Source organism: Ctenopharyngodon idella, chromosome 13 (assembly GCF_019924925.1).
Source record: "Ctenopharyngodon idella isolate HZGC_01 chromosome 13, HZGC01, whole genome shotgun sequence".
In the NCBI taxonomy this organism is placed as follows: Eukaryota; Metazoa; Chordata; class Actinopteri; order Cypriniformes; family Xenocyprididae; genus Ctenopharyngodon; species Ctenopharyngodon idella.
The window spans coordinates 14,099,201-14,118,524 of NC_067232.1; the positions used below are offsets into that span (position 1 = coordinate 14,099,201).

The 19,324-nt window shown below is 37.4% G+C and overlaps 1 protein-coding gene across 4 annotated transcripts in view; it reads right to left on the reverse strand.

The window, feature by feature from the left end:
• rock2a (rho-associated, coiled-coil containing protein kinase 2a) overlaps positions 1 to 18,974 on the reverse strand; it is a 54,833-nt gene extending 35,859 nt beyond the window's left edge. For 2 of the 4 annotated variants that reach the window (XM_051916098.1, XM_051916099.1), the window contains exon 1: positions 18,119 to 18,973. In XM_051916098.1, the coding sequence (XP_051772058.1) occupies positions 18,119 to 18,217 (99 nt within the window). In that variant the 5' untranslated portion in view covers positions 18,218 to 18,973. Of the gene's footprint in view, positions 1 to 18,118 lie in introns of all 4 variants that reach the window. The other 2 variants (XM_051916100.1, XM_051916097.1) reach the window with 2 other exon arrangements.
• Positions 18,975 to 19,324: the final 350 nt, after the last annotated feature.

Below are 19,324 nucleotides of genomic sequence, written 5' to 3' on the forward strand. Positions count from 1 at the left end.
GTGGCAGATGGCTGATATAACATCAATGTTTATCCGTAATAAACTTTTATGATAACAATTAACAAATGAGACACAACGTTGCACAATATTTACTCATAATAAACATTTTCTGAAGTTTTTGTAGTTAATTTTGTTCATTTTAGAACAGACAAAAAGGGAACTACTTTTGTAAATCCACCAAGCATTTTTCAATGCAGATAATCTCAAAATGAAAAAAAATCTGCTTTTTTAATCAGTCTGACAGACACATCAATGTGTCAGTATCACCACAGGCTTTTACAGTTTTTCACACTTGCTAAGTCTCATTTCCTGAAACCTATAACATGTTTCTCAAAAATAACAACACTAAAATCAAAACCTCAAAGCTTTATGACAAAATCAAAATTGTTTTATTCTGATTATTATGATTAATAAATGTTAAGATTTTACACTACAGTTCAAAAGTTTGACTTTTTTTGAATAATTTTATTCAGCAAGGACACATTAAAATTGATCAAAAGTGACATTTATAGTGTTATCAAATTTATAAATGTATATATAATGTTGCTGCAGTTTTAAAAAGGACACGAGAACCTAGGGCTGGACGATTAATCGAAAAGTAATCGAAACCGAAATTCAGAACCTCTAACCGACGTAATTTTCCCATGTCGGTTATTTCTTCTTTTTTTAATCCTGTTAATACGTCTCCCTTAAAAACATACTACCGCGTGTGTAGCCACGTGACTCTGCCCCGTCCAGTCAGTGGCATGAAAGCAACACGGAGGTGAACGGCGAGTCAACACACAGAGACGGCGCGTCTTCACTAAACTTTGTCAGTTGTATGTGTTTTAAGGTTTGCCAGTTTGGACATTCAAGCGATTTTAGACAATCGGATGTGTATTATATTGAGCTACCGTCCTCGCGCAGCTGCACTGTGGCATGAACACTCATACAAACAGTAGCTGCGCAAAACGTGAAGATCGCGCGCACAGAGAGGAACGCAGAAACTAGTTGTCAGCACTGTCCTGTGATTTATCACTAAAGTAGCTTAGAAACTCAAAACTTATTATAGCATGTATTTTTCTACTTTTGAAGGAACTGTTTACAACCCACAGCTTCACAATTAATAGAGAGACGGTATGACTAATTCACACACGCAATCACTCTCATTACCTACTGGTACTGTGCTGATTTATCATTATCTGATTTACAACGAGCAGAAATCTGTAAGAAATGTTACGAACCATAGATAAAATAACTGCTGAAAGTGAGCTGTTATGTCAGATCACTCTCTCAATAAGGAAAAAATATCCCACCTCTAATAGTCAATCATATTTACAGTACAAACCTTGTCAGTGAACTATGAGGGCAAAAAAAAAAAAAACAAAAAAAACAAACAAAATAATCGTTCATTAATCGTAATCGAGGTAAAATGTTCAATTAATCGAGGTTTTGATTTTAGGCCATAATCGTCCAGCCCTACGAGAACCTTTTGATTTTACCAAGCTAAGGTGATTTCCTGGACCTGGTTGACAACTATATATGACAGAGAAAGTGTCAGAGGGCAAAATTTCTGTAACATTTAGACAGCATTGGGAAAAGGTTTTCTGGTTGTTTTGACTGAGGGGGCGAGAGGAACAGCTGCTGTTCCCGAGTAAAAATGGACAAGGCCACTATCACACCACCTTATATGGCAGTGTTTCTCCTATCTGCCCACAGAGAGAGAGAGAGAGAGAGAGAGAGAGAGAGAGAGAGAGAGAGAGAGCAAATGAAAGGAGGGAGGGACCTGATAAGCTCTGGAAAGAATTAAAAAAGTCAAACTATATATTCATCTTCTCATTGGAGACACATACACATGACATACATACACAGTAAAACGCCAGTGTAATGGTTTGCCTTTTTTTAGAATCTGCAAGTGCAAACCGTGTCAAAGCTTTTTCATGTATTAGACAGCTTAACTAGTTTATAGTTCATATAGGCATCCATTGACCAATGACAATTTAATCTGCTTCATTCCCACTTGATTTCAAAGTGACCTGTCAAAACAGACCATACGCATTCCTATCCGTCAAAGTCAGAGTTGTTCTCCAAGCACCCTTAGGACAAGAACTACAAATGATTTTTGTAACTCATGCCTTTGAAGTATAATTTGGTAATTGTCCAACAAACTATTTGTATTTCTACTTGGGGTCTCTCTTGAAAGTAAAACAACTGTGGTAGCAAAAATAAAGTGTTCCACTCATCTATCAATCGATCTATCCTGTAGCGGCTATTTAGTGGATTAAAATGTACTGATGATGAATTGAACAGAGTGTTCCTGCTCCTCACTTTGGCTAATGAATGCACACAGACATAAGTCGATGACAAGAGAAGTCCAGTATATCCACCTGTGAAAAACAATGAACGCTGCGCTAATCATCTTCAAAAACTTGCAAAGAGAAGTGCCTATAAAGAGATGTTTTATGATCTCCCTGCAGTTTTTCCACCAAAATCCGCCAAAGCTTGTTGATTTTATTTTTTGAAAATGAAGAAATTAAGACAGTCATAAATATTGCTATTTCACGGTTGTATTGGGGGGGGGGGGAGATATTATTTCATTAATTACTTTATTTTACAGTGAAATATTACAATTCTAACAAAAATCTAAATTTTTATCACAGAAAAAAAAAATAAAAATCACATAGCCATGTATGAAAGCAATTACATAATGCATTGCAACCAGCTCAGTAAAAAAAAAAGAAAGAAAAATCTAAAATATGATGATGTTGATAAGTCCATAAATGGAAATTTATTTAAAAATGTACTATTTTACCTAATATGTGAGAGTATTGCGTTGTTAGCTTAAAAATACTGTACATGCTAAAGCAATACTCAGTCCTTTCACCTGAAGATCACTATTTGTATGTGTTTCTGCCTATATAGATTTCCAATTATGAGGTTTCATTTCAGTTATGATGCCACCTTAGAAGACAGCAGCCTATGTAGGCACTAGACGGAAAGGTGACTCACGAGGTTTTGGAACAAAGCCAATGAGATGCCACATTTCACTGCAGAGCGATCCAGTAACTCCTAAAAAATTAGGCTATTCATTATTTATGAAAAGTGACTAGAGCTATATTAAACCATTAAACAGCTGCTTATCAACAATTTAATGCTGGATTACAAGTCAGCAGAGGCCCTGTCCCTCAGAATCAGATCAGAATGCAAAGTACACATGCTTGATTGAAATGTGATGATAGGTCACTCCCTTTTAAGACGCCTAACAGACACACCTAATGCAGCAGGCTCCATAACCCATATGTTTATTAACATGTCAGGCAGATGGATTTCTGAGGAGCAGTGGTTTTCCAGTGCAATAAAGAACATGAATCATATCCGATTCCCAAGAAACTGTAAACTCAACACCAAGAAGCTGGTCAGCATCTCTTACCACCCCTGACAGATTGCTGAAGAGTGTTCAACAGCATCCTCCATTAGATAGTCAGACGTTTTAATTAGCCTAATTTAGTCCAGTTAAAACGTGTCTCATACTTGAATGCACACAGAGACAAGATTAAGTGAACACAGAGTGTGTGCCACAAGCGCAATATTTCAGTGGAAACTGAGATATGGACAAGGAACATTCAAAACATCTGTTCAGATATCACACTGATAACAATCAAAGTCAAAATGGGAAACGGCTTGTCAAATTTAATAAACAATCAATAAATATGAGTAAAATATCTCTGAAGTATATTCCCATTCATATTTACATTACATTTTTTTAGCACACCAGGGTGATCATGAACATGAAATTGTCCAGCCATGACTTCCTGTTCCACAGGAATATAAACATGAGGAAACACAAAGGCCAAATTCCCTTAATCATTCATCACAATGAGTAAAGCCAAAGAATATAGTTCTGATGTGCAACTAGGCATGTGACGGTATCAAATTTTCATGTTGCGATTAATTGCTGAAGCTTTTATCACAGTATACGGTATTATCACGATATTGAAATAAGTTGCAAAAAAAGTGTTGTCATAGTATAACAGGTTTAAGAACTCTTTTTGTAATAACAAAAAGAACCCTGAATGTTTAAATAAAATTTTACTTTATGTATTTTTTATGTATTGTAAAATTTTCAAACAGATTAAAGTGCAAAAGAATTAGGCTATAAAGAACAACAGGTAACACTTTACAATAAGGTCTCATTATTTAATGCATTAACTAAGATTGTGCAATAGCTACATTTGTTACAGAAAGTATTATTTTTTGTTAATGTTAGTTAAGAAATACAACTGATCATTGTTCGTTTTATCTCAGGTCCATTAAATAAGTTCTTTTGATTTTAGTAACGTTATTAAACAGTAACTAAGAAATTAACATTAACTAAGAATAATTTTCATTGTCAGTTTGGTAATAATGAATTAACATGTTAACTAATGAAGCCGTATGTCTCAAAGATTTACTGAACAATAACAAATAATCAGAACATTTCTAATCATTAGGGCATGTTGTAGTCCAGATTAAAATATAAAAATGTTTAAGTTTAAAAATAAATAGCCTATTAAGTCTTTAAGTATTAAGTATTTGGTGCTGTGATGAACAATATTGAGATTACAAAAAAATGAATGGCTGTTTGAAGCATTTTAAAAACTTCACTAGCACAGTTGCTTTGTTTGCGGGGTTTCCGGGGTAACCGCTGCATTCTGCTGTTCCATCAGCGCCCTCTGCTGTCGGAGAGTGAACGTGCAATTTCATTCAGCGCGTCTCCTTCACTCGCGGTGAATTCTCCTTCACTTGCATTTTATACAGTTGATGGAGAAAGTATTCTTAAATGCATTATAAAAATTTTAATAATTGGTAATAAATTATTTACGGTATTTTGAAGTGTCCACTACAACAATATTGTGCATATTCATTATCGTGATTTATTATACGGCTCTGTGGAATACTTGATTCTGATTGGTCAATGGCGCCATCCAGCGGTATGTTATTCCCCGATAACAACCACTGAAAACAGATAACATAGGCTCATCTGGGTTTCTGAAGTCTGCAGCGCTCTATGCTTGCTAGGAACATTTTTTCCTTGTGGAAGTTTTGCCTTTGGTGAGGTAATAAAATATTAAAAAACAGTCAAATTTTGTGTAGTTATTTAATTATGTCATCCGGTATCGCGGACTCGCTCTCTCGTTTCATACAGCTGCTGCCATTTTGCGACTATTGTTTTGTTCACTGAAATGGATTAAGATAACAAACAGGTATGATTTTAAATCAGTTTAATCTCAGATCAATATCTTATCCCCATAATTATTTATGTGGCAAAATGCTGTGTAATATGCTGTACGACTGTACCGTATCTCTTAAATGTGTTTCTGTCTAGTTTGAACTTGCCGCGCGAGCAACTCAGAAAGCCAAAAAAAAAAAAACAAACAGCACCTACATCCCCACAAGTTGTTTGGGAGGGTTTCAAGAAAAATCCTCTGCTCTCATCCAGAAACAATCTCCAGCATATTCAGACACGACTGAAACTTCAAACGGGACCGGCTTCTATGGTCAGATGAAACTTAAAAAAAAAAAAAAAAAGAGCTTTTTGGCAGCAAACCCACCAGATGGGTTTGATGCAAACAGGGATAAAAAAAAGTACCCCATGCCCACGGTTAATTATACTGCTGGATCTTTAATGTTGTGGGCCTATTTTCTGCTGGAGGTCCTGGACATCTTGTTCAGATACATGGTATCATGGATTCTATCAAATACCAACAGATAAAAAAATCAAAACCTGACCGCTTCTGTTAGAAATCCAATAATGGGCCGTTGTTGGATCTTCCATCAGGACAATGATCCAAAACAAACATCAAAACCAACAGAAAAATGTGTCACTGAGCACAAAATTATGCTTCTGCCATGGTCGTCCCAGTTCCCTGACCTGAACCCTATAGAAAATGAGTGGAGTGAACTGAAGAGAAGAAGCACCAACATGGATCTAGGAATCTGAAGGATCTGGAGAGATTCTGTATGAAGGAATGGTATCTGATCTCTTGTCAGATGTTCTCCAAACTCATCAGGCATTATAGGTGAAGACTCTGTTATCTTGGCAAAAGGAGGTTGCAAAAAGTATTGAATAAAAGGGTGCCAATAATTGTGGCCAACGTGTTTTGGAGAAAAACATTTATTTCATTATGTGATTTTCCCCCCACTTTCAATTCTTTTCCTTCAATGAAAGGTTAGATTTTCTTTGATCATATTTATCAAGGGTGCCAATAATTCTGACCACAACCGTACATACATGACCGTTTTTCTTAAGAAAATTATGCTTTGATTCAGCAAGGATCAATTAAATTGATCAAAAGAGACAGTAAAGACTTTATAATGTTACAAAAGCTTTCCATTTCAAACACTTGCTGTTCTTTTGAACCTTTTATTAAATCAAAAGAAACCTGAAAAAACATACCACACTTATCAGCAAAATATTCTGTTTTCAACATTGATAATAATAATAAATCTTTCTTGAGCAGCAAATCAGCATATTAGAATGACTTCTGAAGGATCATGTGACACTGAAGACTGGAGTAATGATGCTGAAAATTCAGCTTTGTATCACAGAATAGAAAACAGTTTTAAATTGTAATACTGTTTACTGTTCTTACCGTATTTTTGATTAAATAAATGCAGCTGTGGTGTGTTTCAAAAACATGAAAAAAAAAAAATCTTACTGACCCAAAATTTGGAACGGTTTTTGAAAACAATTTAATAATTATATAATAAAAGTTCTTTCAACACTGCTACATAGAGGTCTTCAAAACACACGCCCCCTGAAGACGACACATCTCACGTCCACCACGGCAATCAGATCAGAAACTTAATGACAACGCACAACAAGGGTGTGGAACTTCTCAGCAGCACAATACCATGCCATATAAAAACATAAACAAATAACGCTGTGGTCCTAACAAACATGAAACCAGAGAGAGAAAAAAACAAGGTTCAGTCTAGACTACAGTGTGCATCTTGCTGTCCGGTTGTGAAGCTCTGCATTAAATACATCTTGCTCTGAAGCACCATTTCCCCTTAAATCACTTCTGAAACCACTGCTGGGCAGTTTTCGATGTGATTGATGCATTCTGGTGTTATATACCAACAGGTCGGGTATAAAGAAACCACACTGGCCAAACCCTTCATTTCAGTCAACATTTCTGTTCTAGGAAGGAGGTGTCCAGAGAGACATTTCACAGAAACCATATTTCAGAAACTAGAACAAGTTGTTTTTCATTAAAAGATTAGTTCACCCAAAGATTAAAATTCTGTCATCATTTACTCATCCTTATGTTGTTCCGTACCAATAAGAATTTCTCTGAACCAGTCGTAATGAAAGTGAAAAAGACTAGGGCTGTGAAGCTTCAAAAAGCATTCAAAAGCATCATAAAATTAATAAAAAAATGTGGTCCATATGAGTGGATCATACGTTTAAGATTTTTTCTGGTACCACTATGTGATGAAAAGACCAAAATAAGTTGTCAGTGAGTCGAACAACTTATTGAAAAGTGGATTCGATTTTTTGTGCACTATCCCTTTAAATGTTTTATAATAGTAAAATTACACCACATGTTACATTATCAGGTGTCAGAGAAACCTGATCATTCTTGAGACTAGTTTCGGGTCTAAAAAGAGAAATTTCAAGGAGAATGAATCCCTCTTCCAGACACACATTTCCATTTGCCTCCAGCCACACACACACAACAGAAGCAAAACTTCTCTGATTCTCCTGCAAAACAGTAGCACCTGCTGATGGTGTTGACATAAGCAATACGATATCTAGCTCAACCAATACAAGACACAAAATGTTTACAAGTATATGGGGAGGCCTTATCAGCACAGTATCCAATGAAATTCCATATGCAGGAAGAACACAGGACAGGTATGGATGTTAGCCCCATGAAATCACATCTCTCCTACTGCAGAACAGATCCTCTCCTGATGAGATTAAACCTGCTGCGGACTGATAAGATCCAACAATGACAGCAAACAATAACAGTATCAGGGTCCAGCTGGACTCCTGCTTATCCCAGATGTTCCTGGATAAACTTTACAAACACAACAGCTTTCACAGGAGTGTGTGCTTGTGTCACAGGGAAGAGCCACCATCTGTACTACAGCTCTTTTTTTGCTTCAGTGTAGAAGACGTGCCAGGGGTAACGCTACTGTAAGGTACAGGAGCTGAGATCAGTTAGACACCTGCACATACATAGATACAGTTACAGTAAGAGTGAGGATTCGGAGATGTCTTTATTGCCACCAGAGTTGCCACCTTAATATTTTGGTGTAAATTTTTCAGGATCAGCAATTAATGCATCCTTGCTGAAGTAAAGTATTAATAGTCATCTCTTAAAAAAGCTAACTGACCCCCAAACTTTTTTTTTTTTTTTTTATATGCATGGAAAAGATCTATGTCAGTGGTTCCCAAACTGGGGTATGTGCACCCCTGGGGGTAGGTGAGGCGACTGAGGGCGTACGTGAACAAAATGCTGAGTTTTGCCATTCATTTAATTCTTCCCCACCTTAAAATAACATTAAAACCGAGCATGTATTTCTAACAAGCACAATGCCGTAAATACATGACATCCAATCAAAATATCACATCTTTTGCGGTCAAAACTGCATCCATTTCCACAATAACAGCATGCATATGGGTGTATATAGGTTGCGTGCAGAGCCTGCAGCCTTAGCAAATCGCGCTACTGCCATTCTCGACAATGTACCTGTAGATTTAGCCCTTACTAGCATGAAGAACAAATAGCCTGGCACAGAAGGAGCATAGAGATCAGTTTAAGATTAAAACTCTTGATACAAAACATACCTTTTGTGAGTTCTTGTTTTTTAATGTTGATAATATTATACAAGCAAGAATGAAAATCCAAATATCTACACAATTGCAAATGTGACATTGATTTTATACAACAGTTCAACAAACAAAAGGGTAATATTAAGTGATGTTCATCACAGTATTGTCAGTATTTGCTCTAGTTTGCAACGAAATAATAATTCCAACGAAAGCCACAGCAGAACTACAACACACAGCGGTGTTACGTGAACGAATCTGCGGCTTTGAACAAATCATTTGTGAAAGTCACTGATTCAATGATTCATTCATAAATACAGCCACTTTCTTTGGTAAGCCCGGGATACACTGCACGATTTTAGCATTGTGATTACAAATCACACTGTGCGACATGGATCTATTAAACTTAGGTACGACATGCTTGGCCCTGTCCCAAATGGCACCCTAAACACTCACGGCCTTCCTACGAGTCCGCACTTTCGTGACATAACGTCGCTTTGACTGTCGGGAAGAAGTCTGCCACGGAGCTCGCACCAGTGCGGGCTCAGCAAAAGTGCGCATCGAGGGCGCATATCGGCCGCAAAGGGGGCGCTCGCAAGCACTCTTCTGAAGCCTAAAATTGACAAATCGGACACCCTATGGTCTCGTGGACTTAACGGACACGTGCACGAGGCAGCCATTGTAAGTCCACAAGACCGAAAGTGCATAGAAGTGTGCCATTTAGGACAGGGCCCTTGTAGACTGTATGACGATGATGACACCTATTGACTCGTAGGCTACGATGCAAGTTTCTATAGAAGATTAAAACGTTGTCAGCACGTGCTAGTGGTAAACAAAAAGACCATGCTGAATCACACTTTGGCAGTTGTAGTTTTTATGTGTGCTGAAAAAAAAAAAAAAAAAGGAAGCAGCGAAAGGAGGGAAAAGAGCATGAGGTAAGCAGTTTTAAGTTTTAGCACCATGTCGCGTTGATTTCATGTCACATTTTTATTGGCTGGTCAGTAGACGTAGGTCGTAGCAGCAAACACACTGTGGGTTGATCATGCTGAATTTCTGAAACTGTCAGAAAATGATTGTAGGCTATCTTTGGTCGCAAGACCGGGAAAACGTCCATCTTTGAACCTCTCTCACTGTACGACATATGACCACTGATTAAGAGCCACGATCACACAAATCGCCACGATTGTTTCACAATGGCAATCTTACGTCTGGGACAGCAAAAAATATAGTGACTTACCGCCACCTACTGGCGGGTTTAGTATTTAAAAGAATCACTTTTCATGTTTTTATCATCATTGCATATTTCTCTATTGAGCTTTTTTATTTAAAACATTATAAATACCTTTACAACATTAATAAAGATAGAAAAATGCACTGGAAAGTCAATTTAGAGGGCAAATATTATCCTTTAATGAAAAAGGTGCAGTCTCAGTGGAAGAGACGGGGTATGCAGAAGGATGGTGAATGCCTCAGGGGGTACTCCACACTAAAAAGTTTGGAAACCACTGATCTATGTGAAGATTCGTCAAAATATGTCTTTTTTTTTTTTTGAACAGGAAGTTATGGGTGTGTTTCTTCAACTATGGCACTTTTGGTCCTGTGAACACACAAAAAAAACCTCTAAACCACATGCTCTCTATAGTTTTAGTTTCTATCACAGGACAATTCTGTCATTTTTGTCATGAAAATTCCAAAAACAATTTAATTTCTAGTTTTCACCACAACTCATATCATGCATTGTGTTCAACAGCATTTTGTGGTGGAAATGACAGTGATGGAAATTATATTTTGGAATAAAATGGTGCAATAAAATAAATTAGCATTGTCAATATGAATCCTAAATGCAATGTTTCAAACCTTTTGCATAATTATTTGGCAGAAATACAGCTAAAATGACAAAGATCCACAATAAAAAAAAAAGTTTGTTCACAAGTGATATTTACTTTGATTTCTCTTGATTTTCTTCACACATCACGTCTCATATTTCATCTCAAGCTCTTTAAGCTGACACTGCTGTTAACTGTTGTAAACGAGTACATATGAGTAATTTTTGATAAAACTTTATTAGGGTTAGAGTTTGAAAGATGTAAAGACCGATAAAATCTTACACAAAATCTAAACATAAAAGGGAATTAAAATGTTAGGGAAAAATTTTTTTTAAAAATGAAGGCATGATAAAGAAAAGCTTCCAAGAAAGTTTTAACGTGATCTTTATAACAAAAAGAAAAATCTATAAAAATCTTGAAATCTAATCAATCCCTGGGACATATCCAAAGCTGAAGAAATACCCTCAAACATGTTTGGAATGACATGAGAAATTTTAATTAAAGAGAATGTTCATACAAAGTTTTGAGTTACAAAACACAGGTCTAATGTGCATGTGCGGAACAAAAGTGGAATTTGCACACTGTGGTCAGCATCTCCTACCCACTGTAACCACACAAACACACACAAGCAGATGCTATCCACACACCTCAAGGAAAGAAGGGAACAAAGATAAGGCCCATCAACATTCCAGCCTACAGCGTGACCGCCGGTTATCTTAGCTCAGGGTTGCAAACTAAGTGTCTAAAAAACCCCCCGCAACTGAAACATTCCACTTTGACCCAATCCAAAACGACACGAGACCTGGTTTCTAGGAATAAAGAATAGCAGTCTGGTTTTACAGTTAACCCAGGACTGTATCTGCTACAATTATTTTGTAAGTGTTGCCTCTCTGACATCCACTAAATAAATGACAGACGGGTTATTCATTAACCTTCTCTCCTGAGCCTGACCTTTGCCTTTTCTCTCAGACCACGCTGCCACCTGGCTATCTTAAAGAAGCAATTTTAACTGTACAATAGAACCAGCTTAATGATCATTCACCATGCTGCTATATGAAATATCATTTGTTAAAACATGCAAGAGTTTGTGACAAACCTTCAAGTGAGTATCAGTTTATCTAGAGATAGTGGGTCTGTTTAGCTGTTGACTTAAGTTGCATGGCCAACTGCTGCCCTGTAAATTAGCATTAATATTACATGATTTTCAGGTAAAGTGGAGAAATCTGCTCTCTGGAATGTAGGAGCAGACGCCATTTCTAAATTTTCATTTCAACAGATTAGAATACTGTAACAGAGTCCACAGTGTGTTTAAGTGCATGTTAAAAGTTTGATTTCCGTCAGACTAAAACAATAATTTGTCATAAAAATTTTTATCTTATTGTGAATGAACGACTCATTCATGCACATGTTTATTTATTTTTTTTACTTTATCATTTTTATCAAAATATCATTACTTAATCTTCCGGTGAAATGACATACTTCCCTCTAGTGAAATGCTGGACTTCTCCAATCAATTCATCACCATAAACCCCACCCTTTCTGTATAAATCGACTGCAAGCTCGCATTCAGATCTGCCTCCATCCGATCAATAACGATGAACAGAACCAAGACCTCACCCTACATTTGTTTTTATTTTTCGATAATCCTTTACACTTGAATCCATTACACTACATCACAACACAGAATAAAAGATCTGTCGCTACTTCTGTAACATTGAGACTTGAAATTATCAGCATGAGCTGTTTGGCTGATAAGTGTCATCTAATTAAAATGCAAATGCTATAACACTTTTGCATACATTGCCACCATTCAGCAAATATGCATTTATATCATTTAAACAAGTCTTTGAAAGTCTTTGAAGTTTGAATCCTTGATTTCAAACTGCACTGCATTGTATCAAAGTCTCTTTAAGGAAAGTCATTTCGCTCGGCAGCCATCTTTGAAATGCCTCTCATGCAGTTATTTCAGTCATGCAAGTACATCTATCTCTTTGAATGGGCAAACATTAAATTCTCCAAAGCTTTTCACCAAGTTTATGAATAAATTTCATATTTGAAATCACTAATGAAATCTGACAACAGTTTCATAAATGTTGTTTCTAAATGCTCAAATCATGACAAAAAAAAAACAGCATTTGGATGAACCAGCCAATGAGCATGCGCAGTCCTAAGCGTGCATCTCAGAACATTGACTGTTTCTATAGCAACCTAAACTTCTAACGGCAGAAGCTCTAATGATGACTTTACCAATTGGCATTACATATTGAGTGTTGCACTTTCTCCCATTCATAGTAATATGAGTCTTTCTATATAACATACTGAGATTCTGACAGCAATCAAGTTGATTCAAGAACTTTTGGTACCATTTAGGAGCAGTTTTGTAGGACTGAAGTTCAGGGTGAAAATGAGCTAGTGGCAGTATTACAATGTAATAAGAGTCACAGTAAAAAAGGAGGTTTAGCTTACAATAGGGAGGCTCCATTCAGGATTTTTGCAGCGGATACTGACAACCAATTTCTTATCATGATCGGCTGATACCGATCATTCAAGTTTAATATAAGTGATATGTAAGCTCTCTGATGATGACTGTCACTGTTAAACCCTTACACCCATTTTTAATGATTTCACATGATTTCAAGTGGCATAATTAAAAGTAATGGCTTATAACTCTACAAAATCAAGTTATCATCAAGTACATGGTCTCATTTGATAGAAAATCTTTCAAATTTGAAAGAAAATAGATTTAGATTTTGTTTGAAGGTTCTTATGTTACAACACTGCTGAGAAAACCCCAGAACAAGTGATACAATTTATTGATTTAGTTTGTTATTATTCATGCTTGACATGACTATTAGAAAGTATATATGACAGGTCATAAAATCAAGTTTGGGATTGTTCACAATCATGTTAACTGCATTCTGGGCCAAATTTTGAGTTGATATCTCAAAGCAATTAATAGTTATGGCATTTGAAACCAAGTCCAAAAACAAGTGATCTGAGTGATTTACTGAACATAAGAACTACTTGCATGTGAAAATGCCACAAAGCATAAAAATATTTATAATTACATAGAATACGTAACAAGTAATAGGATGCTGGTTGATGAGCGATGATCTTGCAGCGCTGTTTCAGCTGTGCGTTCCTATTCTATGGCACATTGGAAAATCCAAGAGGTCGATCCAATCCAAGCACACTCCAGCTGTAAAACAGTGTCTGACTGACACATCGCCCCTACCCACCATACCCCAGAACCAGTTTCAAATGACGTTGGAAAACATCCCGGAAGTCCTATAGCTTTAGCCAAGCAGCATGTCATGTTACTCCGTGAGGATTTTTCTAAGATCTACCCATCATGTTACACTGTGTGTTTGTCTCGTTCGAAGCGAGACAAGCTGCTCTAAATAAAGATGTCTGATTTTCTATGGCTTACTAATGTTTCACAAAGTCACAAAACAGAATGTGGCGCAAAAGCCTCATCTGTATACTGTTTACATGCAAGTCGGGCTGGACGATTATGGCCTTAAATTTAAAACCTCGATTAATTGAACATTTTACCTCGATTACGATTAATGAACGATTATTTTGTTTCTGTTTTTTTTTTTTTTGCCCTCATAGTTCACTGACAATGTTTGTACTGTAAATATGATTGACTATTAGAGGTGGGATATTTTTTCCTATTGAGAGAGTGATCTGACATAACAGCTCACTTTCAGCAGTTATTTTATCTATGGTTCGTAACATTTCTTACAGATTTCTGCTCGGTGTAAATCAGATAAAGATAAATTAGTACAGTACCAGTACGAGTGATTGCGTGTGTGAATTAGTCATACCGTCTCTCTATTAATTGTGAAGCTGTGGGTTGTAAACAGTTCCTTCAAAAGTAGAAAAATATATGCTATAATAAGTTTTGAGTTTCTAAGCCACTTTAGTGATAAATCACAGGACAGTGCTGACAACTAGTTTCTGCGTTCCTCTCTGTGCGTGCGATCTTCACGTTTTGCGCAGCTACAGTTTGTATGAGTGTTTGTGCCACAGTGCAGCTGCCTTTTATGCCACTGACATGTGGCTACATGCACACTAGTATGTTTTTAAGGGGGAAATATTAACAGGATTATAAAACCGAAATAACCGACATGGGAAAATTACGTTGGTTAGAGGTTCTGAATTTCGGTTTCGATTACTTTTCGATTAATCATCCAGCCCTAGGTTTCACGTCATCAAATTGCGATCGGTTCGTGAGATTACAAAATAAATTTAGTGATTACCGATTGAGTCGAACGTGATTATCGGCTGATACCAATCAGATCAGAGCATCCCTAGATTTCAACATAAATATGAAAAAGTGCCTTTGGAATAGTGTTGTCAAAAGTACCGACCGTGATACCAAGTCTGTACTGAAATTTTAAAAATATGACACTTTGAGCGCTGTTGAGCGGATTCATAAACACCTCTGATTGGCGATTGTGTTGACGCGCTCATCAGATGTGTATGTGATTGGCTACAATGATCAACGCTTCAAAGACATCAATGACGCTCTTCACAGAGCACTTACAGTGATACACACAGGAGTCTATCAGCGGACCAGTCCGCTTTTGAACGCTCCCGCATTCAAAACGCTTTCAAATTCAAACCCTTCCATGTGCTTTCAAACGCTCCCATGCGTTGATCATTGTAGCCAATCACAGACGTATCTGATGAGCATGTGAACACAAAGGCCAATCAGAGGTGTTTACGAATCCGCTCAACAGAGCTCGAAGCGGCACATTTTTAAAATGTCAGTACCAACTTATCGCAGTCGGTACTTTTGACAACACTACTTTGGAACCATATCTGGAAAATTCCTGATGGATTCACTTGGCAGCACTATGGCCAAACACACACAGACTGGCCAAAGCGGGTATAATCTCAGGCTGAAATGCTCATTTTAAAGTCCTGAAATCAATCGCATTATGCTGGATAACTGACAGTAATCAGCTTGAGTTAGAATTAATGACAAGTTAAAGAGTTCATAAGGGGGTGAGAGCAAAAAGAGAGAAAGAAGAAACAAAAATATCTGTGAGATGTGTTTTCTAGAAGCATCTCCTGCCCTGAGCTAAACCAGAGAGGGACTTGAGCTATAAATGGCAGAGAGAAAGACAGAAAGAGAGAGAGTGAGGCCTGTTCACTCCCACTCACTGCTTCCCACTTCTCCTCTGCTCATCTCCTCCTCAGGAAACACACACATTCTTCAGCTGTGGAGAAACTCTGTCACCAACACTCACAGAATGGACAGCACACACACACGCACCTCCTTGATAAACACACACCGATTCCCTCAGAAAGAATGACCCATATCTTTCTCTCAGACGGCTTCTCAGAGTTTAGACCAAACTCTGGCCCAGATACGGTGAGTCAAATCATGCTTCATCAAGCATCTGCTGAGTTTTGTTTGGTTTTGGACCAGATTAACTTTAATCAGTCAAACAGATCTGACATGCCATTTTACATACAGTTTACACATGCAAGAACATCCAGTACCAAAAGAACAGCCTCCCTGACTGCCTCATATGAATCACCTCACTATGAGCAGTAAGTTTTACGCCAACTTGATGCATCTGCTATGATGTTCAAACACGCATACGTATGCTTAAAGCTATTTTAATTGGTTTTTTATGTTAAAATACTTTCTTTTGTGCATGCAAGTAGATTCTCCTATCCAAAATAATAAGTAAGCTATTAGAAGGTTGGTTTCCCTGAACAGTGAACACTGTTGTGCTATAAAATCATGACTAGTTTAGTTTATGCATCACAACCAGCCCAACACTATCTGTTGGTCCAACCAATTGGTGATGAGCAGGAGTGTCTTTTTTTCTTCTTTTCTGTGTGTGTGTTTGGCATCGGCAAATAACCAGTATTGTCAATAATGCATGTTTTGGTCCAATATATATACTTTTTTTATTTTGTGAATTGATTATGCTACCATTTAGTAGCATAATCTGAATAGCTGGTAATTTTATTTTATTTAATTTAATTTTTTTTAAAGAAGTCTCTAATGCTTACCTAGGCAGCATTTATATGACCAGAAATACAGTAAAACTATAAAATATTATTCACATTTAAAATGACTGTTTTCTATTTTAATATATTTTAAACCGACAAAGCTGAATTTTCAGCATCATTACGCAGTGTCTTCACTCTTCAGTGTCACATGATCCTTCAGAAATAATTCTTTTTTAATTTTGTGCTCAAGTAATATTTCGTATTATCAAGTTTGAAACTGTTGTGCCGCTTAATATTGTTGCGTGAACTTTTTTTTAGGGTTCTTTTATGAATAAAGTTCAAATTAGACCATTTATTTGAAATCTTCTGCTACTTATAAATGTCTTTACTGTCACTTTTGATCAATTTAATGTCCTTGCTGAATAAAAGTATTAATTTCTTTCACAAACATATTACTACCCCCAAATGTGTGTGTATATAGTAGTCAACATTTCAAGTGGATCAAAACCTTTCATCAAAGTTGTCCTAAAACCTTCTTCTTAGGACAACTCTGATGAACTTTTTTGATCCACTTCAAATGTTGACTACTGTATGTGGGTGTGTGTGTGTGTGTGTGTGTATATTATATATATATATATATATATATATATATATATATATATATATATATATATAAACGCTCTAACAGTGTCAGTCATTGAAAAAAAAAAAACTGTATTTGTAAAGCATTACAATTGACTTCTATTGTTTGCAAATAAAGAACGTTTTTTGAATAATTTTAATTTACAAAACATATATAATTTTTTCTGTATAACGATGTCCCCAAAAGGAGGCAATACTTTTCGGCAAAAGCTAAATCAGAAATAAACCGACTGACAGGTTCGACAGATATTATCATTTGGCACCAACTGTTCTGATGCTTAGTCGAGCTGTACATGTGCCCACAAACACACATACATTTATCAGTTGACAAAAAGCCATTCCATTTGGAAAGATTAGATCAACCAGTGAATATCCCTGCTCTCAGAAATATGTGTCCAATACCTTCACCTGCAGGCCAGTTAATAGCAGAGTCTACTTCCAGAACCAAACAACCCTTCAACAGCAGGAAGGGGGAATTACGAAATTGTCATGTTGCAGGCCAACAATATTACTATATTTGGAGCGAGGCAACAGATGAACTCAGAACTTGACGCAGCAGAGTTATTCAAATATGGCAAGTGTACATGAGAATAGTTTTATACGCGGAGATTGGGACTTGAGGTTACCCGCAAGTAGTTGACAAGGAAAGTAGGAAGTGGGGGCGAAGTTTGTGTACGAATGCCGAGCATATTAAAAGAGACATCAACGTGCACCCTGAGCTTCCTCACTGTTCACTGACTACACAGTCATTTCTGCAATGCACCATCGCGGTTAAGTTGTTCGCGTGCTATTTCTTTTCCCCCCTTCGTGTCACTAGGAAACGGATCTTCGAGGCGCATTAAATATTCATGAAAAATGACGGTGAACTTACCAGCAAACTTTCCAAGTTGATCGCAGACCGCGGCTCTTTGATCATGGCTTCCAGTTGTCTCAGCCGGTTTTCCATCCTTCTCTCCGCTCCTAGCGACATTTTTACCTTGTCCTGGCGCCAGTATGAGCAATGAAGAGCGATCTGCACAACTTTTCTGGTTCACATAAAGATATAAGATCTTCTTTCAAGTTATCGAGCAGCGGGCCTAGACAGCCTCCGACTCGCCGCCCTCCAAAAAGTACCCCGGGCTTGTCCAGAATAAAGCAAGAAAAAAAAAATAATCCAATGGGAACAACTGAGGCTTTCCAAACTTCCCCTCAAAACAATCTATTAAGTGGTTACTTTAAACAACTGAGAGGGATCAAACTTCCCATCCTTTCATGCGAGCGTACCGTCAATGGCGCGATAAAGTTTTAATTTTGAGAGGATTCAGCAGCAGGGCGTTTTCTGGGCGCCCCTCTCCTCTCCTCCCCGCCTCTCTCCTCCCTCCCCTCGTCTCCTCTCCCCCTCTCCCGGGCGCTCAGGACTGGCTGAGCCTGACTTCAAATCTTCCCCAGTTCATAAACAACGCTGCTGTTGTTCAAAGGCGAGCATCTGTTGGAGTCGACCAGACCAAAAACTCCAACGCATTCCTGCAACACACTTAACTGCGACGTGAAACGGAACCAGTGCGTTTTATGTGTACTATATTTCTGATAAAGTTAATTATTTTAAGTTACTCGCAAGCGCTTTTCCTAAAGTGTCTCCGCATGTCGCTAGTGGATTAGGTCGCTCGTGCCAGTTTCGCGGATCAGTTCCTCGGTATTCCAGCAGGTAGCTCGAGCCTCGAGTTCGTTTTTCTGACATCAACTAGCGATGTCCGATCCGTGAGCGAATCGTTCCTTTGACTCGGATCTTTTAAATGAACCATTTGATCCGACTCACAAGAAGAGTCCAAACGATTCGCATGAACGGTTCTCAAATTAGCGATTAATGAATTCGTTTAAGTTTTAAATTACTGAATTAAAAAGTAAACAGCAAAATGTGCCTAAATATAGCTTTGTATAAAGGTTTTACAGTGTGCAATATGCCATGGTAGGATATCAAGGACCACGTGATGGCGCAATTGCGTCATGGCGTGAAAGAATAGCTGAATCGTTTTTGTATACGATTCTTTGGAATGAGTTGTTCAAAAGAGCCGTTCCGCTGCAATGAATCCATCACCAA